The following is a 24,020-nucleotide window of genomic DNA, read 5'->3' as shown; positions in this document are numbered from 1 at the left end:
TGCAAGCTGGGCATCCTCAAAAAGGATGTCCGTAAATATCGAGTTGTACTGGACGTTCTTCATCATTACCGTAAAAAAAAAAATTTTTAACTCTCCGTGTTTCACTACAAATTGAATAAAGCTAATTGATCTAACGTTAGTAATCGGGAAGGAATATGCTTCTTCTGAGCAATGGGATTGATTGGGAAAGTAGGTCAAATATGATAAAACCGGAAGATGGCAGTAATGCAACAACATGTGCAACAACACGGATGCAAGGTGCCGCTGAGAACCACACAACAGAAGAAGAAGAAGGAGAAGAAGTCAGACAGCGCTTGTGGAGTTTAGTGGCACAAGCTGGAATTTTCACATAAGAAATGATGGCGGATTACAAGCACAACAGAAGAGGTGGCACCGAAGACGGAGGTGATATTTGTGCTGTTTTAACGTCAAAATGTGGTTGAGCAATGTATTGAGTATTAAGCGTCAGCTCAAATCGCTGCCTATCCTTGAAAAGGTCTCTAGCTAATGTTATTAAGAGAAAACGTTCGTACAACTGCACTGACGTTTAGCTAACTTAATGTTAGCTATGTACCATTGGCTAGCTAATGCTAACGCGGAGTAATAGTGTGGTTTGTATTTACGTTGTCCATTTGGCTGTGTAAAAGCGATGAGCAGTAACTACTGCGTTATAGTTACCTTACATTTAACAGTGTCTAAAGCAAACACTGACTTTTAGCAGAAGAATCCCATGTTACTTTGAAAACATGGCATTAGCATAAGTTAGCTAGTGTGCAAGCAGCCAATCCAAGTTAGCACATGTTAATGACACCAAATGCGTGTCAACGGTATCTGCTCTCCGACCCTAATCTACGTTGGAGGAGCCTAATCAACTAAGCATACCATTGCACATAGTTTCTCCACACACAGACCCGTTAACCGATAATATGAACTAAAGTTACCAGCAGTTAGTTAGTGGAGACATATGTAAAATTAGCCCCAGAGGTAAAGGTGATAGTTTTTATTATTATCAAGTTGACAGGAAACTGTTGTTCACCTTGTTGAGTTGTCTTGCCTCAAGCAGGGCCGCAGGAGGAGGGGGGCAGAGTGAAAACTAAGCCTGTCTCTTGTAGCACTGTGGGAGGAGAAGGGACCGCCGTCAAACGCACATCCGAGCATCTCACACCTGAAGATGAGGACGAGTCCTCAGAGGACCCTCCGGCACCCAGCAAAGTCTCCAAGATAGGCTTTAGCATGAGCAGTCAGATCGGGAAGAAGTCCATCCCCATATCCATCAAACTTGGAGCAACAGTGAGTGTGCACCATTGCAGAGGGGACTGTCAGAAACACTGTTGGACGGTCGCTGTCGTTGCAACCACTATCCATTCATCAGTCCATTGATAAAATGGATTTATTTTATCCATTAAGTGAAGAATGGATGCAAAACCTCACATTTAATATATTTTTATTTTGCATATTGTGAAGAAGTTTGCTTATCCTGCTGTTCTAGAAACCCAAAGAACCTGCACCGTCAGTTCCTCCAAAGAAATCTGGGCTGGCGTCTGTTTTTAATGAAGACGAAGACGATGTAAGAGCACACACACACACACACACACACCATTTCAAAGTAGATATCCTGTAAAGACTTACTAAAGCTCTCTCATTCCATGCAGAGTGAACCTGAGGAGATGCCCCCAGAAGCAAAGATGAGGATGAAGAACATTGGCAGGTATAACCACAAAGATAAATGGTGTACTCCACAATTGTTTCCTGCTTTTATCAAAACATTAAGCCTTTGAATGTTTTTGAGTGAATGCTACATTCCATATTAAGCTATGTGTGACATTGTTATTTTATTGTTTTTTTTTTAGAGAGACACCAACATCTGCGGGACCTAATTCCTTTAACAAGGGCAAGCAGGGTTTCTCTGATCATCAAAAACTTTGGGAGAGGAAGATGAAGTCCCAATCCGACAAGCTGTAAATGAGTACCACAGTATTGACCAATGGAGGATTAAATATGGTTTAAACCATGTCTCAGACATTTACGAAGGCTCAATTGATTCTTCACTGTACCCTGTTTTGACAACTTCTCAGCAATGTGGACATGTAATGAGAAATACTTTTAGCTTTCTATAATTAGTGACTGAACTTAAGTTTACGTTTCTAACCACTACTGGCTGATGCTAGCTGAGGGGCGAAGTACTAGTGTGCCAACCCTCTTAGATGAGAGGGGCATACTGGGGGGCTAGAGAAATGGGACAAAGAGAATATCCCAACTATTGTTTAAACTGTGTAGAATTATACGGTGGTTTTCAGCTGGAAAGGGAAAAATAAATCTGCAGTCCTTATTCCCTTTTGTGACATGCTTGTTCCCTTCTGCAGCCAGTTGGGCGTGGTCCTCAGCAAGTGTCGCTCATCAAATATTTGTATAAAAACGTACATAGAACTGTTTCATTTTTAAATGTACATTTTAAGCATTGTGTTATCGCACGCTAATGTCTTAGACTCAGCGTACCGATTGTTGATTGATTGTTTTGTGTTTCAGTTAGTTTCTCAACATTAATGTGCAGCCCTTTTATTTTCACCAGCTGTGCCCCCATGGGCAGTTTGTTTAGTGTGAGCTTTGTGCCGGTATCTCTGGATTGGCTTGTTCAATACTCTAAGTTTGCTTTACAGAGTGTAATTTGTTTGATGTTTACCATGAAAAGACTGCTAATGTTTTTTAGTCAGCAACTGTGTGGAGTCATGCTGTTACAAGGGTGCTGGCAACATATTTAAGGGACGGTTCACTCCAAAATACAAATTGGTATATATTCTTCCTCTCACATGTAGTGCTAATAATCAATCTAGGTTGTTTTGACGTACCTAGTTTTGGAGAAAGTTCCTGTAGAATTGTCTGTCTGCTTTCTAATGTAACATGACTCTACGGCACAACCTTTTGGTGGTCAAAGCGTTGTTTTTTTTTTTAAACTCACATATATATTTTTGCCACTTATGGGTACCATATAGTTATTTCTAAGCTGGCAGACCTCTCTACGGCTGATATCCTCTCCACTTGGCAACCTGCGCTTAAACAAAATAGATTGAAAAGCAGTACGGGTAAAACAACTCTTATGTTTTGGTTTTGGGGTTAGGTGTCTGTATTGTTGGGTTACAATGTAGCTCAGCAATAATTAGGCAATAAAAAGTCTTCATTGCCACTTTAACATCAGAAAACCAAAGCATTTGAAATATAATGCCAGTTCCAATACATGTTGTTTCTTCTCTTGTGCCTGACTTGTAAATTCCCGTAATCTAAAATATAATCTCCTTGGTGGGTTATCTGACTGTTGTGCTTTCACAAAGGAACCTGGGTCTTGTTTCATCAAACAACCCTCCATTGCGCATTTATACATCAGTGTTGAATGATTGTGTCAAATATTTATTGTTGACATGTCTGCATGAAATTCAATAACAAAGTTCCATAGCATACACTTTCTCTATGTAACCTTACACATACACCCACGTTTTAAGCCCCCCCCCCCCCCCTTAATAGCATCCACCCTTTTGGAGAGGGATTTATCAAGGTATTTGTAGACATCCTTTAGCAAATATTTTTGTTTTTAATGCTTGTAGAGTTGATCATTGATGTATTTGCACTGTTTAACTGAAAGTTGTTTTGGTTGAGATGGAAATAAAGACCAGACCACATAGGGCCCTGAGCATGGGATGAAGGGTGACTCATTTCTCTTCTCCCGACATTTGAAAATGTTGCATCACCATGTAAATCACCGTGACATGTGTCTTCATTCATCTCTCCACCCGGCGACAAATTGCTTCAGTGTGTGCAGAACGCAGCCACGTCCATCATGTTAGAGTGAAACCTTCTGGTTTGGCATGAGTGAATCCAGCTTTGCTCTCTGATCAGGCATATTCTTCCTCAAAGACCTCCAGAAACAGCTGGTGGAAGGTTGGCCCGAGGTGCAATCCAGACTCGGTAGCACCTTCAAGGCCCTCTGGACCAGCGTGGGCAGTGGGGTGTCCGGCTGCGCGAGGGATGCTGAAGCTTTGCCGGTCCATATCGGCAGGAGTTTCAGGCTAGAGTTCTGCAGCAAAGCCTGAAGTTATGAATGGACCATATCAGTGATAATAATTTGTGTTTTCAGCAAAAATAACGTATACAATTATACACATTATGTCAAAGATAAACTCAACCACTCAACACAATATACATAGATCCACTCAATGCTTTTTTCAGTTTGAGAAAATCAATAAAAGGAAAGCAATGCTGCTACTTTAAATTTCCAGTCAGGATTTGAGCTAAATGTGAACTGAACCCAGAAGACAAGTTCATTCTCTCATAATGGAGAATAAATGTATCAATTTTAGCCAAATCTTCTCGTGAAAGGTTATATTTCGTACATGACTCCATGCATTGATCGTATCCCCTTGTATGGGTTTTGGTTGCAATCAAGCAATTTAATTTACTGCTGGAAAGTACCAACAAATGAGATTTTTACTTGCATTACACTTTCATACTTTGGTTAGTATGGACACAGAACCGGCATTAAATAACATTTTTTGGTCTTACTTTTTTTGTTACATTCCTTTTAATTATGTGTGAACCCTGCAGAATCCCCCAGAAGCTACAAGTCCACTCATTCATTCTCCTTTGAGGAAATGTAATTCCTACCTGGATTCCCGATTCCAGCACAAACACCGCATTGCTGTTGGAGAGGTAGTCGGCCGACAGGAGACAGATAAGCATTCGGCTTCTCTGTATTGCAAGGACCACATCATTTGTAAATGCTGTAATACAAAATGGAAACCATCAGGAACATTTGCGGTCCACACACACAAACACAAAGTTGATCTTCTGACCTCCTCCAGGGGCGACATCCCTCTCCAGTAGACAGAGGCGATACCCCCACTGGTCCTCTAACACCTGGGGCAGCATCACTTCCAGCGGCCCCAGGGTGGACACACCCTCCCTCGTGATCAGCGGGTCCACGCCAGCTAAACATGCTGCAGATGAAATCATTGCTTTATCGTAACACAGTTTGGTTACATGACAATAAAATCCAGATATCATGCACTAAACATGTGCCTACCTTCCTCATCCCTGTTAGGTCCTCTCTGGGAGGAAAGGGTCCAAACTCCCCCCACCTCTGTCGAGGGCGGGCTCCACACACACGAGAGAAACACGTCAAACTCTTTCTCATCTGATTGGTGGGCGTAAAAGACAATTTTGAAACAAAAAAAATGCAACTTTTTTCTCACATGAATTTGGTTTGTAATTGTAGTAACACATGTTAATAATTGTTGGTAATTGTTGCTGTTGCTCAACAGGCCTGTAAAGTAGTGTACATGACACATTGACCCAACCCACAGCGTTGCCAGCACATGGAGCGAACTTGAAAATATGCAGCCTGATTGTGAATCATGTGCTTTGACTTTTGATTTCCCCAGAATATTGTAAAAAAAACTGCACAAAATATTTTCATTCACTTGAAACGGGTTTCGGTGTTAAGAGAGCTAAAAAAACATTAAACTTTGGGCACATGGTGGCCGCTATATTTTAATAGTAAAGCAGCGTATAATATCATTAGGGCCGGAGCCGACTGAAAGTCGGGCGAAGCCCTATTGTGTTTGCACGAATTCTTATTATTATTTCACTTCTTCAATCGCATTTTTGGGGCCTTTACATGTTCAAAAACTCTTGAATTTGTGCTTGCGCTTCAGAAGTGCGAAAAATTTAGATATTCTTCGGGTCGCGCCATTAGGGGATAAAAAAAAAGTTCTCTCTAGGGCCCCCATAAGCGATCCCTATGGGGAAACTTTTTCCCACTTTGCACACTGGTGCTCTTGGATGTGCTCTACAAAAAAGTCAATCATGGTATGCAAATGCGCCTGGCATTTTTTTCCACCATTTTGAATTTTGTGAAAAACACCTTTTTGCGAACTCCTCCCAGGCGCTACCAAATCTTCGGCAAAATGATCATTGTTGATCAAGAATGTTGATATCTCATTTTTCATTAAAGTTATGGACCAACGAAGTTTGTAAGGGGTGTGGCCTGAAAAGGAAAGACCTATGACTTCAAAAGTATAAGGCCTGTCCTCACCAAATCTATAGGACATGTTCACATTGAGTCTTAGAACATCACCAAATTTTCCCAGAATATTTGAACATTAGAGGGCGCTATAGTGATTCTGCTTGTTTTTTGCACGTTCCTACGTTTCTTGCATTTACAAACGAACGAACTCCTCCGAGAGTTTAGATCCGATCCATTTCAAAATCGGGCAAGTTGATCCTGACAACCGTGGGGTCAAAAGTTATTAAAATCAAGAGTTTTAATAAAACTACCTGGGCGTGATCTTGCGTCCTGTTTGGAAATGTTTATTCATGATGCCTATAAGTATTGCCATGCAGTGATTTTCGAAAAAGTATAGCGCCACCTATTGGCTTAGGTCAATGCAAATTTCTACAGTTAGATGTCCATCTCCTAGCACTTTAATCTGATCCACTTCAAATCTGGGAATATAAACCTAAAGACTGTGATGATAGGTTACAGTGAATATTGGGAGTTTTTGACAAACTTTGTTGCCGTGACGACACCATCTTCCCATGAAAGTTCAAGCACATCTTCTGAGCTTTGGCAAACTCCAAAACTCTTGAAAACCTCTGTGAGTGTCCTAAGTGATGACCTTTACAGACCTGATGTGGAGTTTTGGATCAAAAGTGAAAAATTCCCTCCATAGCGCTCCCTGGAAGTTTTCGACGAAGCAGCGCCGACACCCTGTTTGACCTACAAGTATGGTCATTTTTTAACAAATGTATTACAGGGAGACTTTAAAAAGTCTCTGAGGATTATGCTCTAAAACAAACCAATCCTATTTTACTGACGTTTTGATTACGAAATTATATTTGAGCAGATAGCTCTTCTGCTAAGCTATTGGCTTCTGGTGCCAGAGACACGGGGTCGATTTGCAGCATAGCCATACTTTTTTTTAAACCACTATTCAGGTTTTGCACTTTGTAGATCGCCCCAACTTATTTAATAAGACTCCTGATGTGACTTAAAATGTGTTTAATGAATCCAGAATGTAATATTTGTTCAGTATTCAGGGACAGGGATTTAATTTGTCATGTTGTACATATTTTGGTTTATTACATGAGAATATGGTTCGGTACATGCTGAGTTAATTAATATACATGCTAAAGTGCAATGTCCATATGTGAATAAGAGTTGTATACGATTATGATAGTCAATATGGTGTGTGAAAATTTTCCTTATGTAGTTGGTCATTTGGAACTATATTAGGCAGTAATAACAGCCAAGGTAATTACAGGTGGATATTTCTGTAAATTGACCTTGATTTAGACTGCATCTATAACATAAACAGGACAAGAAAAATGCACTGGATGTAAATTGTATATGTGTTGAATCAATTATATTATATAGACGCAATCTGGAGAACGAGACAAAGTTGCTGTGGTTTTTGCTCTTCAGACTCTACTTTTATTTTACAGGAATACATCTTTTTGTTATTTTGGTCATCGTCCCCGAGACCCGTAACAATTACTCTGCGATCTCCATAAACTGTCTTTGCTACATTTCATTTACTTTTTACAGGTCTTTTGCAACTCGGCAATAGCCTAGTGTTGGTGGATTCTGTTTATGAAACCACAGACTCAAGTTTGAATACCAGCCCGAGTGACCAGAGTGATTTATTTTGTCTCTTTATTCTCTTTTTGACTCGTGTGTCCGGCTGACCGCTGCCCCCCGACATGCAAGGAGAGGCAAAGGCCCGTTCACCGCTGCTCGCAGTTTTAATTTACATTTGTTTTTTTGTAGGGTGGAGTACGATGTTGAGGTCTGGGTTTACATTAACCCACATCCTTTGACAGGGAGCAGAGTGTGCATGCAAGCAGTCTGCCTTTAGGTTTCTGCTCAATATTGTCTGTGTCTGTGAAGGGTCAAAATAGGGACGATTGCACGTCCCATAATGTAAATTAATACACTTTAGAGATGATGTAGTTTATGATCAGGTTCAGATTACAGTTAGGGTAAAAGTACAGATCAGGCTGCTAGCGGTTTGCGTTAATGTTGGTAAGTCACCAGGAAATGCATATGAGTCAAGAACCTGTGTGTGTGTGTGTGTGTGCGTGTGTGTGGTTTGCATTCTAACCTCCATCATGTTTTCTATGTTGGAAGTAGGATCTGTAGATAAGTTGTATTTCCAGCCATTTCACCTGTAAAACAATTCCTAGACCAACCACCAACAGCAATGAAGCTACGGGGTACCCAACCAGCGAGGACAATTTCACTGAAACACAATCAAAAATTATTAAAAGCATCAATAATGGACTTGAGTATTTAAGCTGTAAACACAGCTTAGAACCAGGTGTATTCGGGGAACTTGTTGGAAGTTACCGAGTTACACATAGAGCAGACAGAGAACAGCATTAGAACATTCATTTAGAGTCATGTTTGGGTCAAGTATTCACTCTCCTTTTAGCTCTTTTAGTTTTTGATCACCGCTTTCTTGTCTAGCCATTCTATCATTTGGTAATGGGTAGGTAATATACAGTTTACTGAAAAACACAATGAAAACAGTGCCGATGACAGCAGTTCTGCTGAAGCACTGCCAGTTGCAGGCCATTAAACCAACAACTAGATTTCAGGATAATAGAAATGATTAATAATAATGAAACATCAGTACCTCTAATGTCCTTAAGCTGAATGGTGCCGCTTCTTTCGCTGACATTATTGCTGGCGATGCAGGTAAATCTCTGGTTCAAGTGCTGGGGAGTCACCTGCTTAATGAGGGCTCTTCCAATCACCTTGCACTCGAATTTCTCGCACTTCTCTCTGAATTATGGGAAGAATTTCAGCTACTTGGAATTCTTAAAAATACTTTTCTTTAAGCTCACAATATTACAATGTACAAGCAATCACTGGCGCCGCATAATGAAAGTGATGCAGTTACTGACTGTTGCTTTTGCTCTTCCATTGGTACCAGGGTCATATTGTCTGTCTTGCCACCGTAATTCATGTACCACAGCACCTTCCTCGGAAAATGTCTCTCAAGAAGAAAATGTACCACACACTCTAACGTGTGAGGTAAACCTAGAACAGGTGGAAAAACATAATCACCATTACACTTTAGCACTGTGACCAGAATTAGTCATTTAAACAATGATGAGACCATCACGTGATTGTCAGGGCAGATATGTGCCCCAAATGCAAGCTACAGCAACATGTCGAGAATCAAAAGTCACCCATACCACCAGTCAACATTGGACTGACGTTGTAGATATAGTTTCAGGATGATTTTAGTAGCAACAGTGTTTACCTCTGAGTGACAACGTTAGTGCACACTTACCAAGCTCAACTTTCTCTGTTACGTTTCCATTTGGATACAGAATCTTGGGAGGGTCAGTTACGTTGTCAGCTGTTGGGCCTTGGGAAATAAAGTCGGAAAGATCGGCATTATAATCGCTCTGGTTTACTCTTAGAAACATACATCCTGTACACCGCTTCGACTCACAGCAACATCCACATGGAAGATGAAACACTTTGTATGATTAGTGGAATCAACTAATAAAACCGTTAAGGCAAGTTGTCTATGGAATATTTAAAATGCCTAAATGAAAACACCAAACTAAGAAATAAAGTGAAACACAAGTGAAATTGTTGTGAATGTCCTTTTTAAGTATGGCGTATATAGTGTAGTAATTAAGTTTATTAACAGGAGACCTTAAAACCGATCCTTCTTTAATTTGACCACTTTAGCATAACTGCATCTTCTTTTACCCGTGAGGTTGTGCTGCAGCAGTGCTCTGAGCTAAATGCTAATAGCATGCAACAGATCTGCTGGTCCCTTTAGCGTGCTAGTGTTAAAGGTGTTAGAGGTGCACATGTACAGACACTCAGATTGAGAAAGGCCACATCTTACTTGAACGTCAGCCGCATGCTAACATTTGGTTATGAGCAATATAAAAAACCTGTAGTTGTTAAGATACTTCAGATTCTTTTTTTTTCTGGACAAAATGTATTATATTAAACAAATAATTATGATATGTTTGTATTGTCTTAAAACAAACTTCACTACCACTCACACACAGACACACTCACGTATTACTGTGACGTTAACAGCCCTCCTGAAAGTCCAGATGACTCCTTGCTCACGTATTTGTCGATCACAGAAATACACCCCTGTATCATGTTCAGTGACTGTGCATAAATATAACCCTCCGCTCTTCAGACAAAACGGCCTCTTCTGCCTCGACATGGCTGCCTTATCCTGCAAGAGAAAACACAAGTGTTATGAGTTTTTGCAGCAATTTAAATGTTTCCATAGTGTAACCTTGTTCATGTGTGTTCTTCACCTTGTACCAGATGACATGTGTGTTGTTACTACACGTATGACCGGGGCAGGGGACCGTTCCACCTTTACTATCGACCAGCTCCACACTGCTCTCCTTGGACAGGAAGCATCCCAGGCTGCTCTCTGACCTCTTCACCACCTGTAGATGAAACAAAAACGTGCTGCCACTGGACAGCAACAACCTTAATATACGCTAGAAGTTAAATCACATTTTACACAAAAAAATAATGTTGTTATTTAGTATACCAACAAGGTTTTTAAAGCTGCGACTATCAACTGTTATTTTGTCCTGACAACGCTATACTTTACATGAAAAGGAAAAAAGTGTTCTATTGGGAGCTAAATTTGAACACGATTATTTACCTGCATGTGTATTTTCCAGCATGTTTTGCCTCCACCGAGAACTTCGTCCCACAGTCAAAAGAGGTGCCTTCAGCTCCTTCTCCGGTCCTGGAGCACTTTGCGTTGTTGCAGCTGCTCACAGACTCGATGCACGGCATCAAAAACATCTCCCCCTCAACAGCTCTGTAGTGCTGGTTGTCGTCTCGTTTTGCTGCACAGTCAGACAAATACGACACTTTTGATAATTACATACATGCTTCCTTTTAAACCCACATTTAAAAGCACCGTACCTGCTTTTCTGTCTCGCCAGCTTCCACAGCATCCCTCCGAGAAGATGGGAAAGATAAAAGAAAACAGAACACATATAGTTCGCATCCTGTGCCACTAATCTGTAGACGTCGGTTGAAGTGCAGTCACGACGCTGATAAGGTGAGGCCTCTTTAAATTTCACGATCGTTCTATTTCATAACCACATGTGGATTTCTTGGTATTTTCTCCGCCATGATATTTTTTGCCCCTTATCACCCGAGCTGCAACATTGTTGCAGGACACGTAGATCGTAAGGTAGTAGAACATCCTGTTTAGTAGCCACTGAAAAAGTTTTACAGGAACTTCTCGTCTTTCCTGTGATTGCTCACCACTTCCTATTTGAACAACATAAGAGTTGTCAAATCTTAAGTGGTATTACAAGTCCACTGTCTTGTGGAGAAAAACGGTATTGGATACTCAGTACAATAAATGTTTATATATAACTACTATTTAGCCCTGTCTTATGTCCTACCCATCCGTTATCTTTCGTTGCTGCAGCTGATCCCAGCTGACATGTTAATTGATTTTGTCGTCTGGGGTCACAAAATTATGATCTTGATGTGATCAATATACAATAATTTAAATGTTCATTACTACAATAAATAAAAGCAATCCTAATTAGGTTTTGGTCTCAAGAGGTCAGAAAGCTTTTTGAAAAATGTATTTGGCTTTGGGATGAGAAATTCAACAATGACCTGTCGGCCTCTATAGCCTTTATAGCTTCACTGACAAGAAAGCATCATTATGAAAGCTTAAGAAATATAAATACAGATATATTTAATGTTTTACTTACATAAACAGTGGTATGGTAAGAAATGTTTAATAATTGTGACCCGGTGGTATTCTACGTACAAGAGAATTAACTAAAAATAAACTGGAGGCAGAGACTACTGTAGGAAAACTGTTTATTAAATTGACTACACCAATAAATGAACTCAATAAAAAGACATTTTAATACTGTTCACTTGATACCTATATCAAACAAAACCAACAAAGAAAATAGAAAACAGTAAATAGTCACAAAATATAAAAGACACTTTATCTCACACTTCAACAAACAAATCATATCACAGCAAATACGATGACTAAAACAAACCACACAACAAACACATGCAGGATGGTAGCTCTTTCACTGTGTCACTCCCTTTAATGAAACATAAAAAAACATGCTATTGGCTTATTAAAAAGCCACCATATACTAAATACGGGGGAAACAGTGGTTGTTTATGTCTGTTTAAAACAAAAGAAACACATTTATATTTAAAAGAAAACATTTCATGTTGCAGGCATTCAGGGAGTACATCTACCTGTCTGTTTGCTCTACAGATGATTGAGATAATTGCCCCTCGAAAAGCAAGACTGGTAAAAAATGTATTAGTTTAAAATATAATCAGTCTTAAAATCCTGTTTTTAGGCAGGTAGAAGGAAGCAAGGCTTACACAATCAGGCCTCAGGTGTGTGAATCACCAGGATGAAATGCCCAGGTGAGCTTCCTCCCCCTTTTTTTTAGCTCTGCCCCTTCACCTGGGTCCTAACAGGGAGCCGCCCTTTTATCAGCCTTGCCACAGAATAATACGGGTAAAATCCAGTTATTACCTTTGTATATGTATCAGGGATTGTAGCTAATGAGCCAGTGTAAGGAAATACCTCAACTTTCATTAAATAACATTAGTCAAACAATTGCGGATATGTGAGTAGTAACAGTGCACACTGACATAATCATGAATAGACTATTGTTATAACCAGAAGAAACATTTTCACATTACATTCATAATGACTCTTTGCAGTCAAACACATGGAGGTAAATTCAACAAGGCAAAATGTTACATATTACCAAAGTCCAATTCAAAAATAAAAAAGAAGAATTATGACCGACCGTGTTACCCTGAAAACAGATGGAAAAAAACTGTTCATCGTGGTCAGACATTACATCCTAGACCAGTGTTTCTCAACTTGTCTGACGAAACTCCGCTGCATTACCAAAAGTCCCTTCAAAATAAAATCACAGGATGACATTTTTATTTTTTTATTTTTATTTTCCCATGTAAAGGCCCGCGACCCACTACAAACGGGTCGCGACCCATCAGTTGAGAAACACTGTCCTAGACTGTCTGAGGCAAAAGCTTTATTGATGATGCGTCCTGCGGGGCCGGTAGGTAGTAACGCAGCTGCTTCCAGAAGGAGGACGAATGCGGCGTGGAGCTCGTGCCCTTCCATGTGACACAATCTCCAGCCTCGCCAAGGAGCTGCAAGGCCTCCGGTAACGAACCAGAGGCCAGCGCTTTTGTTTCTTCTGTTTGGATGAAAATCAAGCGGCTCTGCCGCTCCACAAGGGCTGCGTGGATGGCACTCAGCAGGCCAGATCCTGGACCAGGGTCTGAGGAAGTGGGAACCAAAACCACCGCCCGACTCTGGTCTATGCAGTCCAGCACGGCCTCCGCTGCAGCTGCAACCAACCAGAGTTCAGGTCATGCATTGCTTCATGGAGATTTCTGTGCAGATTCAGAGTAGGTCTGAAATATGTACCTTGCCCCGGGAGGACATCACGATCGTAAAGACAGACTCTGTAACCAAACCTCTCTTCCAAAACACTCTCCAGACATTTTCTGTCATCTTCATTTAATCCTCTGTCTGTGTAGCTCTCGAAAAACATCAAAAAGGCATCGTAGCTTTTTCCATCTGAGAGAAAACAAACAGCTTTGTCACACATATGTGGTATTTAAATATGAGTTTCTTTCTTTCTTTCTCTCTACAAGGACACAACAACATGAATCCCACCTGAGGTGCTTCTATGGCAGCCAAGACTGTCTCTTAGGAAAAGAGTGACGGTTATTCTGAACCTCACGTAGATAACTACCGTCCAAACCATCACCAGCACAACGCCAACAGTGCCGATAGCAAGGGAAACGTAAGAAGGACGGGCTGTAGGGAAAGAACAGCAAGAACAAATCCATGAAAATATTCCTTTGAACACCCATTAATGGTAGTCAACTAAACGACTAATTCATTATCTCAGTACTCCTCAAAAAGTACATCTACAGATCTACAGAAACAGATTGAACAAGTGGAATATATAAGGCGAGGTTTTAAACACACAATGGGTTTATCTCACATACGTTTTAGGGCCAAAGTGACATTGACCAAGATTGGAGATCCAAATAATTCCAGTTTACAGGTGAAATTTTTTGACAAATCCTCCTCTGACACTTTTTTGAAGACTAGTGATGCGATCTGTGTTACTGAAGCATTACTCTCCCTGGAATGGAAAGAAAAGTAAGTAAGGAGGAAAAGCTATTTTGAGTCTGTGAAATGTTTATGTATCCATTTAAAACATTTGCTTTTCCGATTCTCATGTGAAATGTTCACCTTGGGGAATTGTAGAAAACGGGAAAGCTGTTGTTTTTTTCCACCTCTGAATTCTCGCTTATCCAGGAGATCTCGTCTGAGTCTGAATGCATTTCCGCCTTGCAATCAATCACCACTGTTGTGCCTAGAAATAGCAGAATTTCAACGATTTCAACATTTGAAAGTAGTAATTCAGTTAGATAGTAAATGCTTATATGGATCTCCAAGTGTGTGCTTGTTCTGCATGAACGATGGAAGCTCACCCAAATCTACATAGAAAACTTGACTTTTGTGTGGTGAGAGGATCACTGAGGATTTAACTGGTTTTTCTGTGCAAAAAAAGAAGGAAAAAACATTTCACATCTCCGCCTCCAACACAGGAAGATTACATTTCAAAAAAAAGTATTTTCCTCACCCTTTGGTTCGACTCTAAGCAGCAATGTAAAGGTCATTCTATATATTTGCCCATGATACAGGTAAGACCTGGTACAGTTGTATTCTCCTTGGTCATTCACTTCCACACTTGAGAAGTGGTCATCTCTTGAAAAGGACTCTACCTCCTAAAATGGAATGAAAAAAGCTTTTTTAAACCTTGAAATCAGCTTTAGCTTCAAATGTAGAAAAACACTCAGTCATTTATTTCCACATTCAAATGAATTAATCATCGGCTGTGTTTACATACCTTGTGCCATGTGATGCCTTTGCTGGTAATTTTGGTAATGTTTGCAGAAGGTACGTTTACCTCAGGACAATTCAATGTGCAGCTCTCTTGTGTGTAACATATTTTAGGGTACTGGGTCCTCTTCTGGTACTCTTTGGACTGTGTTGTTAACACTATCAGCCTGAACCAGAACTGACTGCTGGCATTCCTGTCAAGTCATCAAAGAAAAGGTTAACATGAAGACTTCCCATTTGGAATTTAAATTTTTTTTTATTTTATTTGTGGGGACGGCTTAGAGGATCAGTTTCCAAAGTGGACATTCCTGGTTCCACCATGCATGGAGGGATGAAGCTGTGCATGCGCACTCTACCCTCTACAAGTCAGAATGATTTACCTCTCGCATCATATTTTGTGGTTTTGAGTTAAACGTCTTCAGCTTTGGAAACGTATGGATGGATTGCCAGGGCATTTGGTTCAGACAACTATGTTTACTCAGGAAGCTTGTAATGCATTACTTTTCATCAATGGTCCACATTAGTTCGTGACCAAATCCTTTGTGGGGACGACTTAGAGGATCAGTTTCCAAACTGCAAATTTGAAATCTGAGCCTGAGTAACATTTCCTTATAGTTCATTTTATTAATGTTTGGTGGGAATGATGTCTGCATCACATTCTCTTTCACACTTGAGAATAGCTGTCTTTTGGCCAACAAGATGGAAAAAGAAGCTGATGAAATAAAAACACACCACATTCCCTAAAAACTAGTATAAACTAGTAAATGGGTTTAAATTGGAGTCAGAACTGTAGAGGGCTCCACGCTCAAATCCCAGCATCTGAAATATCATGTGACCAAACCAGCTGTGTTTTCATACCTTGTGCCATATAAGGGCGTATATAAGCAGGTAGGGTTACTTCGGGAGAGTTTACTGGGCAGCCCTCTTGTGTGTAACGTGTTTGAATCTATGTGGTCCTATTCTCTCTCTCTGCTGTGTAAACTATCCGTCTGAACCAGGACTGCCTGCCGGCTTTCTTATCGTGTCAAGTGTGGTCAAAAAGTATTGGTATTATAAATCAACATTGGACTACAAGTTGCTGAATATAATTCATTGTGAACAGTTTTGTATTCTAGACATTAAGGGAACAGAACGGCTTTGCTGCCTTCAACCCCTGACGTGATCATTGTCCGCTTACTGTGAAGTGCTGGTTAATCTACAAGTCAATCCACGTTTTCAAACTGCTGTCCATATCCTTGAGACATATTTGAATATAGTTTAGTTGGGTTTAGTATGGGATATCATTTTGTGGGAGACAGAATCAGATTTGTATCCGGCTGTACTAACCCTAACCCTAACCCTTAGAGTTGGAGTTAATGCCTTCTGTATGGCATGGGGAACACCATTTCGCAATATTCTAAAATGAAACTGTTATTTTCAAGGTACCCGCTGAACTTTACCCCAGAGAGCATGAGTAATTCCCCTGATGGTTTAGAGAAGCACTGAGAATCACAAGGCTCCTGCCATGAATCAGCAACCCCATCTTCCGCTGCTCAGCTGGGGACGTGTCGGTCAGTGTCGTCTCGTGGGTGGTGGAACTGATCCAGATCACTTTGGCATCACCGGGACTGGAGCCGCTGTCCTGAGGGCAGTACAGCGCCACCATCTCACCTGCCTTGACATATGCCTCTGTGAGCTCCCTGGGACACACTCCTGCAAATGGGTGAAACCAAATGTAGGTTATTTTACTGTGTAAAGCTATAACATGACCTGGCTTGAGGCTTTTTTTAAATCCAGTACCACTGGGTAATAGGTGTATCGTGTCGGCCCTAATGAGGAAAATGGATTGGATGCTTGGTTACATTAAAGTTTGGTAATGTGGTCGTAAACAGTACACAAATAGTTGTCTATGTTATTTATTGAATATAATACTTGACCATTGACCCTGGTAGGTTGTGGGTTTTAATCTCATAATACAGAAATCTGTTAATGAACATTTTACTGCAGTCTAAAGAATACCTCCAATCGGGCGATATATATTTGCTGTTTAAATAAAGTTATATTTTGTGTGCCACGTACTGGATTATCTGTGGAACAACAGGAACTTGGCAGACACGACCGTTGCAAAACCACACTGAAGGTTTGTCACCACATCCTAATTTTTTTGACTTCAGTGTCAGGTTATTGGAATTCAGCACTAGTTAGTGCAACAACAAAAAAACTGAGAGAAGTGAGCCAATGTTTTAAGCATTTTCACAACGTTTGATATGTATGATGATCTTTTGCCAATGCAGCACAAAGTGCATTTTCTCAAGCACTTGTATTCCCATATTCTGCTGTTTCATACTTCTACTCCATTACATTTCAGAGACAAATCTGGTACGTTTTACTCCAATACATACATTTAATAACTTTTGAAAAAGGTATTTTACAAGTTCAGGTTGGAAATAAAAAAAATAAAAAAATAAAAAAATAAAAATATATATATATATACAGTATATAGATAATATAGAATGTAGTCACCAAATACCTATACATTAACCAGCGTTACACATGCATAAATAATTATAACTAATTACATAATACAGGTTACGTTGATTCAGTTCTATCTGTTTAATCTCAATCAACAACTAAGAGCATTTTCTTACCTGTGAAGGACGCAAAGAGTAAAAACAGTGGGAGCAGAAGTACTTGCACCATTGTGATGACATGCGTTGTTGCACAACAAAGCATAGAGTGTCGTTGAAGTCGCGGTCCAGGCACATTTCATAAAAAGCGAAACATAAGGAAGAGCGTCACAGTGTAGGCTCCTCAAACGTCAAAATCGCATAATCTCAATAACATTTGTGGGCGGGATTGGCAATGATATTGATCATTTGCTTCCGTGATACATTATGAGAAAGGAAACTTTAACTCTTAACCTCTCCAGTTTTGTCGTATTAGGTCATCCAAACTGACAGTTGGAAAAAGGGCAGGGGCCTCCTGCAGAGATGTGTCCTGTGCGTGGATGTGTACGAGCAGTTTCCGTTGTAAAAAAGAAGAAACAAGTGACTGTGATAGAGGACCAGGACCGGCGCCGTCTTTCAGAAGAAGCTGCACAAAAAAAACAAGCTCACAATGACAATCTTCCTAGTGCTGTGGAGCGATATGATCTCTGGGTTTAAAGGCGCCCAAGCCTCTGGCTGAAAGAACGGCTTTTAAAGAATGGATAAATGAAAAATCTGCCAAAATAGAATAAATTCAGTCATTAGGGAGCCTTTATAAGAATTTATTTTTAGATTTTGGGGGGTCCCCGACAAATATTTTTAACATTAAAAATGATTGTGAAAAGGTCTCTAGTGACCCCTCATGAAAAAAGTGCTTCAATTATGTTTATATCTCCATAATAATTGCTTGTTATAGTAAAATATTTGGAGTAGGTGTTCCTATATCAAAAGTTCCATTAACTAACTAACTAACTAGCAGAGTGCGTTAGTCAACATTGCTTGCTGTACGTGTATGAAGCCAAACAACCTGCCAGCTAACAGCAGACATGTAGCAGTTAGCTAGACTAGTTATTCAAAGCTAGTCGTGAACGCAAAGCAAGGACCAGACTTGAGACTTTAATCAAAGCAATATGACAATGTTTATTTGTGACAGGAGTATTCAGTCCTGCAGTCATACGTGCACGGACCTGTTTCAATCTGTCTAGCAACAGCAAAGAAAGGGCGCTTAATACAAAGTGCGCTCGGAATATATAGTCTTTAAGAGCATTTTTGATTGGTTCACTATGATGGAGGCGACTCCTTGTTTATGACCTTCGGAGAGCCCCATTGTCCATCCCTTCAGGCTTCCAGTTTCTCAACTCTCAGTCTATTTTCTTCAGTTGAGGTTTTCTTTTTTTGTCTTTGTTAAAACATTCTGTGCTTTTGTTTAAAACATTCTAATTCATTTGGAAAATATCTCATTTATGATGGTCGGACAATATTCCTTTTCTTTACCTTGATTTAGTTCAATTAAGTCCATACTAATGTTTTCTCGTAATTTAAACCTTGGACTTGTGTCTTTCACAATCAATGCATGGCAAAAAATGTTATAAGTAATTTAACAGCTAAATGCTCCACAGCCTTCCCATCCCTGCTGTTGAGCATGTGTTCATTTAACACATAGCTCAAAATAACCAAATCTCCATATAAAGTCTCTACCATCTGCCGCATTATCTCAAAGTTGCATTTTACCCCAAGACGTTTTTTCCCTAAAGTTGATCAGGTGGTTTGTGGTTTCCTGTTGAAACGTTCATCACCAATTCTTGTGCTGTGTATTTTTCCTGAGGTAGTTTACTTCATTTAGTAGCTGTAATACAAATTATGTTTTTTGTAGATCTGTTTCTTGATGTTACACATTTTCCTCTAGACTTGTTTTGTTGTGTAAAAATCTTTATATTCCAGTAATTGTGAGCATATTCTTTTAAATAATAGACCAAACCGAATGTACAATCTTTATGCCCTTGTATTTGAGTACAATGCATAATACAATTATATCCCAGATAAATATTTGCACTCAAGATTAATTTCATGTAACACTGTGTGTTCTTGAATCTGCTTGATCCATAAGAGGAGGAATATCCTTTAAGGTGCCCCGTTGGCCCCCACTGTTGCCCCCGCATACATTCAGCAACCCTTCACATCTGTCCACCTTTCAGTGACACCTCAGTTTCTCAAAACACTTCGTTGTTTCAACAAAGATTTGTTTTAGTCTTCTCTGATCTTTTTTTAGAGAATGCCCGTGCATCTCTTATCTCTGACCTCGAGTCTCTGTAGAAACATTCCACTGCACGTCACCAGTTCTTATTCTCTTCGACACATTGAGGAGTTACTTCATGAATTTCCTTTAGCCTTTGTGTAACTAATTAATAACCTCTTAAAGTTAAACCAAAATAGTAATAAATGAGTTAAACTTTTTCATTTTGCCAAAACAGATTAACTAAACAATTCTTTGATAATACCAATTGTTGTCGTTTGTACACCTGTTTTTAGATCTATGATCCCTAATTACAGACACATATCCTGTGTGCTGGTGTTTGTATGTAGTCTCACAATAATAGTGACATTTTATCAAATTTTCTTTTTCATTCTTCCTGAGGTTAAAATAACAGATCTGCGTAATTCTGGAATCACGCAACAGTATTACCTCACATCCTTCGTTATTCAAATTAACTAATTAACTTTACTTCTCTCCTGTTCGCCATCTGTCTATGACTGTGTGTTTGTGGATGACCTGTTGTCCGTTGACGAGGGATCCACCACCTCGACTTGTCCTCTCCTCCATCCAAACACCATCCCCTCCTTTGAAGGCCTCCTTCCTGCTCCACTCATGTTGTCCCCCCACAGACCCCTGTCCACAGGCCTCTGTGTCTCTATTTGTCTCAGGAATACACATAAGAACAAACAGGTTTCAGATACTTCAACATCATCGTATTAAGTAGTTTCTTTCATTTTTTCTTTCTTCTGATCTGCAGCACTGTTGCTGCTGGCATAAACTCATTAGTTTTGGGCTCCCAGGAGTAATGTACTGGTATTTGTTGCTTACCAATCACTCTGTCCCATCTGGTGGGGGCTGGCCTGCAGCTGGATGCTGAAGTTCTGGCTCATAGCTTTGTTCAATGCAGACACAGGGTCTGGGCTCTGTGGGACCAGGGCTGTGGTTTGTGATGGGGACTGAGGAGGTGGAGGAGGACGTGACAGGTGGATGGAGGCTGAAGGATTAACAAGCAGAGGACTCTTCGTCTCCCTTATATCACTTCTTAAAAGGAAAAACTCAATCAGGAGAATTAATCACAAATTATCACATCTCTTGTTATTCACTTCTCACCGTCTCCTCTTACTTCCTCCTTGCGCTCCTGCGCCTCTTCAACATAAAAACCCATTTCCTTAGCAACCTTCCATCAACCATATTGGTCTTCCCATTTCCATCATCAACTTTCGGAATTTTCCAACTTCCCTTTTCAAAACCCATTCATCATCATCTTTTGCTTTCATAACTTCCATCTTTTGCTGCTGGGGAACGACCCCATTCTATATTATATTATCACATCTATTTTCTATTAGCGCATTTATCTAAACTATTATCCACGGACTGATTTAGATAGAATAGAAACCTGCTTTTGTTTTTATTGCTAACAGGAACTTTCATTCGTATTTGTTTCAGTAGCTCAGAGTAAAGAAAAGTTGGCTTTTAGAGATTTGAACTTAAAAAATAAATAATAATAACCAACACCAGTCCGGGTTTGCTAGTCAAACGGATGTCGTCACTCTCCTCCAACTCAAGTGGATCCTGGCCTCACAAAACCAAACTAATCCTGTAACGGACCAGGGCAGAGGACTTTGAGAAGAGTCATAGACTCCCTGTGCACAGTTTCAGGTCCAAACCTTAAGAGGAAAAAGAGTTCTTGAGATCCGATTCGAAGGATCTTATGTTAGAAAAAGAGAAGACACGTCTGCCACTCAATTTCTGACCTGGAAAATACTTTTGTTGTGTTACAGAATGTGTAGCCCCTTTTTCAATTAAAAATGAAAAATTATTAAAGTTTCTCTTGAACTCTCCCCATAGTGGTGGGCATATTTTCAAATGATTTTCCTGAACTCTTATATGTGTGTTTGAATGAAAGCTTTATTTGTGCTTCAAATGGCTTTGTGATGTCCATGTGAGCGTGTCGCTGCTTGGATGTGTGTGTGTGTTTCACTTCCAAATTTTGTCTGGTTTCTCCCAGCGTTCAGGGGCCGGTGCTGGGGCACAATGTGTCAGGTGGTGCCAGCAAGGGCCTGATTTACCTCTGCCCTGGCCCTGGAAGACGTAACCTTCCTCACTTCGTACGGTCCAGTCCACCTGGGGTCCGCCCACTTTCTCTTGTGGACTCAGACCCTGACCCAGTCACCTATTTTCACCTGTGGTGGCTCAACCTGTTAAGGATCTATTTTACGACGCCCGATCATACACAATCTCGACCCCGCAGGGAAATTTGTCTATATCAATATTGACACCACGGTCAACGGACTGCACCCAGCACCCATAGCGACCAAGATATTTGTTAAAGCAATCACGTTAACACGGTTCGATAATCCGCAATTTTGTAATCACTTACACATCAACCTCCTAAGGCCCCGTTTTACGACGCGCAAAGCTACACAAATGCGGTCGCGGAGGAATACTAGGTTGATTTTGTTGTGTTTTAATCCGCAATCCGGGTCATACACAGCCTCATTATTATTCAATTATTGTTCAAGTGTAATTGCCGTCTAGCGTCAGCATGCATGATTATATTTAATCCTCAACAATACCAAGCTAATTGTCCAGTCAGTGATTACGAAAGCTAGCGAGGACTTAATTCAAGTCTGATTTTTGAATGGGAAAATGTCATCCACGTGAATCCTGTAGATCCGAAGAGTTTTTTTATTTGGGGGGGGGGGGGGGGGGGGTGTCCGAGACCCGGTGCTAATACGGTACAGGTGTCTTAACGGCCGTTATCTACCAGTGGTTTCTTATATGAACCATCAGGGAGGTCTGCGCTCTCGGCCGCTGAACAAGCTAGCCCGCCAGATCCTCCTGTGGACCGTGGGGAAACTCCGCTCGTTAAGAGCGGCTTTTATCCCGGACGTATTGAACCAAGGGGCAGACACCCTGTAGAGGCAGGGGCCGAGGCCCGGGGACTGGAGACTCCACCCGGAGATGGTGGAGTTCCTTTGGGGTCACTTCGGCTGCGCCGATGTGGACCTACTTGCCTCTGTGGTTCTCCCTCACGCACCCCGCCCCTCTCGGCTTGGATGCTTTGGGACAGGCATGGCCAAAAAGCATGTGCTTGTACGCTTTCCCCCCGGTTGCTCTGCTCCCAGGGGTTCTGGATAGGGTCCGTCAGGACGGAGTCAGCCTACTATTAGTAGCCCCGTTCTGGCCGGCCCGAGTATGGTTTGCGGACCTAATATCGCTTCTCGCAGGCGATCCCCATCAGGTCGGACCTGCTGTCTCAGGCGTCGGGGTCCATAGTTCACCCCCGCCCGGAGCTTTGGAAGCTATGGGCGTGGCCCTTAAGGGGGCCCGCCCTTTAGGGTCCGGTTTCTCGACTGAGGTCGTAGAGACCAAAACTCCTACTCCAGAGCCCCACCACTAGGAGGGCGTATGCCGTAGATGGTGCCACCTGCTGTAGAAACAACTGCGGACCCAGTTAACTGCCCGGTGGGTTCAGTACTGGAGGTCCGGCTATGTTTCCACAGGTCTTCCCGTCTGCCTTTGGGGCATCTCTCTTCTTTTGTGGCACCCGGTCCTCCGTTCCTGACGTCGGACCAGGCGTATAACAGAGCCGCAGCAAGTGAATGGTTATTAAGGCCATGACACTTGCTTATGAATCGGCTGGTCAGCCCGCATCTTGGCTGTCCGGGCCCATTCTGCTTGTGGTATGGCGGCTGCAGAAGCCCTCCTGTCGGGGACCTTACCCTCGCCTCGAGCACAAGTGCTCTCGTCGAGTGTGCGTTTTTGAAAAACGTCACACCACGGTCACCTGCTCGTATGGTGAGTGGGTATAAATGTTCCCACAGCGTCTTTACGCAGCTCGAGTTCCCTGATAGGGAACGTCTCTTGGTTACGTATGTAACCTTCGTTCCCTGAAGGGAACGAGACGCTGCGTAAAGCGTTCTGCCATACTCCCGGCCTGCCCGTGGCACTGGATTCGGCCTTTCAGAGATGAATGGTCCTGCCCTTCGGGTCCCTTTATAGCGCCCTGGTCCGGCGTCCCCGCTATGACGTACCAGCTCGCCATTGGTTGAATTTCACACGTGCTTCATGACGCGGTCACGCAGGGGCGTTCCCACAGCGTCTTTACGCAGCGTCTCGTTCCCTTCAGGGAATGAAGGTTACATACGTAACCGAGAGACGTTATCCACTTTGTCATGTCAGGGATTTATATAAGGTGCTGTAACTTTATTGCTCCAGAATTAGAGGGTTACCTGTTTGATTATAACCAATCCACTTCTCCAGACACCACTACAA

The 24,020-nt window shown here is 41.3% G+C and overlaps 3 protein-coding genes across 8 annotated transcripts; 1 reads left to right on the top strand and 2 right to left on the bottom strand.

Annotated features, from left to right (window-relative positions):
* Positions 1-261: 261 nt before the first annotated feature.
* On the top strand, positions 262-3,682 carry LOC119226928 (PEST proteolytic signal-containing nuclear protein). 2 transcript variants are annotated; one of them, XM_037485322.2, is made up of 5 exons: positions 262-405; positions 1,061-1,290; positions 1,490-1,567; positions 1,653-1,708; positions 1,851-3,682. In XM_037485322.2, the coding sequence occupies exons 1-5, from the start codon at positions 357-359 to the stop codon at positions 1,960-1,962; spliced, it is 525 nt and encodes a 174-aa protein (XP_037341219.1). In that variant the 5' UTR covers positions 262-356; the 3' UTR covers positions 1,963-3,682. The 2 variants fall into 2 exon arrangements, with proteins under 2 accessions (XP_037341219.1, XP_037341230.1); XM_037485333.2 differs by having other exon boundaries at positions 263-405; positions 1,064-1,290.
* Positions 3,682-11,270, bottom strand: LOC119226896 (interleukin-18 receptor accessory protein-like). Of its 5 annotated transcripts, none has more exons than XM_037485265.2 (12): positions 10,985-11,270; positions 10,716-10,905; positions 10,354-10,519; positions 10,100-10,268; positions 9,348-9,425; positions 8,956-9,091; positions 8,685-8,833; positions 8,151-8,288; positions 5,072-5,182; positions 4,842-4,985; positions 4,654-4,769; positions 3,682-4,078 (listed from the first exon to the last, which is right to left on the bottom strand). In XM_037485265.2, exons 1-12 carry the CDS (start codon positions 11,067-11,069, stop codon positions 3,833-3,835), a joined length of 1,728 nt encoding a protein of 575 aa, XP_037341162.2. In that variant the 5' UTR covers positions 11,070-11,270; the 3' UTR covers positions 3,682-3,832. The 5 variants fall into 5 exon arrangements, with proteins under 5 accessions (XP_037341162.2, XP_037341171.2, XP_037341180.2 ...); XM_037485274.2 differs by having other exon boundaries at positions 3,682-4,066; XM_037485283.2 differs by having other exon boundaries at positions 5,072-5,128.
* A 640-nt stretch (positions 11,271-11,910) lies between these two features.
* On the bottom strand, positions 11,911-21,434 carry LOC119224519 (interleukin-1 receptor accessory protein-like). Its single transcript, XM_037481540.2, has 10 exons — positions 17,651-21,434; positions 16,463-16,715; positions 15,031-15,217; positions 14,764-14,908; positions 14,612-14,677; positions 14,370-14,493; positions 14,120-14,259; positions 13,782-13,925; positions 13,530-13,682; positions 11,911-13,449 (listed from the first exon to the last, which is right to left on the bottom strand). The coding sequence occupies exons 1-10, from the start codon at positions 17,733-17,735 to the stop codon at positions 13,106-13,108; spliced, it is 1,641 nt and encodes a 546-aa protein (XP_037337437.2). The 5' UTR covers positions 17,736-21,434; the 3' UTR covers positions 11,911-13,105.
* Between the last annotated feature and the right edge of the window lie 2,586 nt (positions 21,435-24,020).

Source organism: Pungitius pungitius, chromosome 4 (genome assembly GCF_949316345.1).
Source record: "Pungitius pungitius chromosome 4, fPunPun2.1, whole genome shotgun sequence".
NCBI lineage: Eukaryota > Metazoa > Chordata > Actinopteri > Perciformes > Gasterosteidae > Pungitius > Pungitius pungitius.
This window is presented reverse-complemented; position numbering and strand designations above follow the sequence as displayed.

Bases quoted from the DNA above. Each gene is read 5' to 3' on its own strand.
- LOC119226928 (XM_037485322.2), top strand. From the start codon at position 357: ATGATGGCGGATTACAAGCACAACAGAAGAGGTGGCACCGAAGACGGA. The intron at 406-1,060 runs GTGATATTTGTG...TCTTGCCTCAAG, and splicing joins AGGTGGCACCGAAGACGGAG to CAGGGCCGCAGGAGGAGGGG. The intron at 1,291-1,489 runs GTGAGTGTGCAC...CTGCTGTTCTAG, and splicing joins CCATCAAACTTGGAGCAACA to AAACCCAAAGAACCTGCACC.
- LOC119226896 (XM_037485265.2), bottom strand. From the start codon at position 11,069: ATGCGAACTATATGTGTTCTGTTTTCTTTTATCTTTCCCATCTTCTCG. The intron at 8,834-8,955 runs GTCAGTAACTGC...CCCATAATTCAG, and splicing joins ATGGAAGAGCAAAAGCAACA to AGAGAAGTGCGAGAAATTCG. The intron at 5,183-8,150 runs GTTAGAATGCAA...CCCACCAATCAG, and splicing joins ACATAGAAAACATGATGGAG to ATGAGAAAGAGTTTGACGTG.
- LOC119224519 (XM_037481540.2), bottom strand. From the start codon at position 17,735: ATGCTTTGTTGTGCAACAACGCATGTCATCACAATGGTGCAAGTACTT. The intron at 14,494-14,611 runs GTGAGCTTCCAT...TGCTATTTCTAG, and splicing joins AGTTTTCTATGTAGATTTGG to GCACAACAGTGGTGATTGAT. The intron at 14,260-14,369 runs GTGAACATTTCA...TTTCCATTCCAG, and splicing joins GTTTTCTACAATTCCCCAAG to GGAGAGTAATGCTTCAGTAA.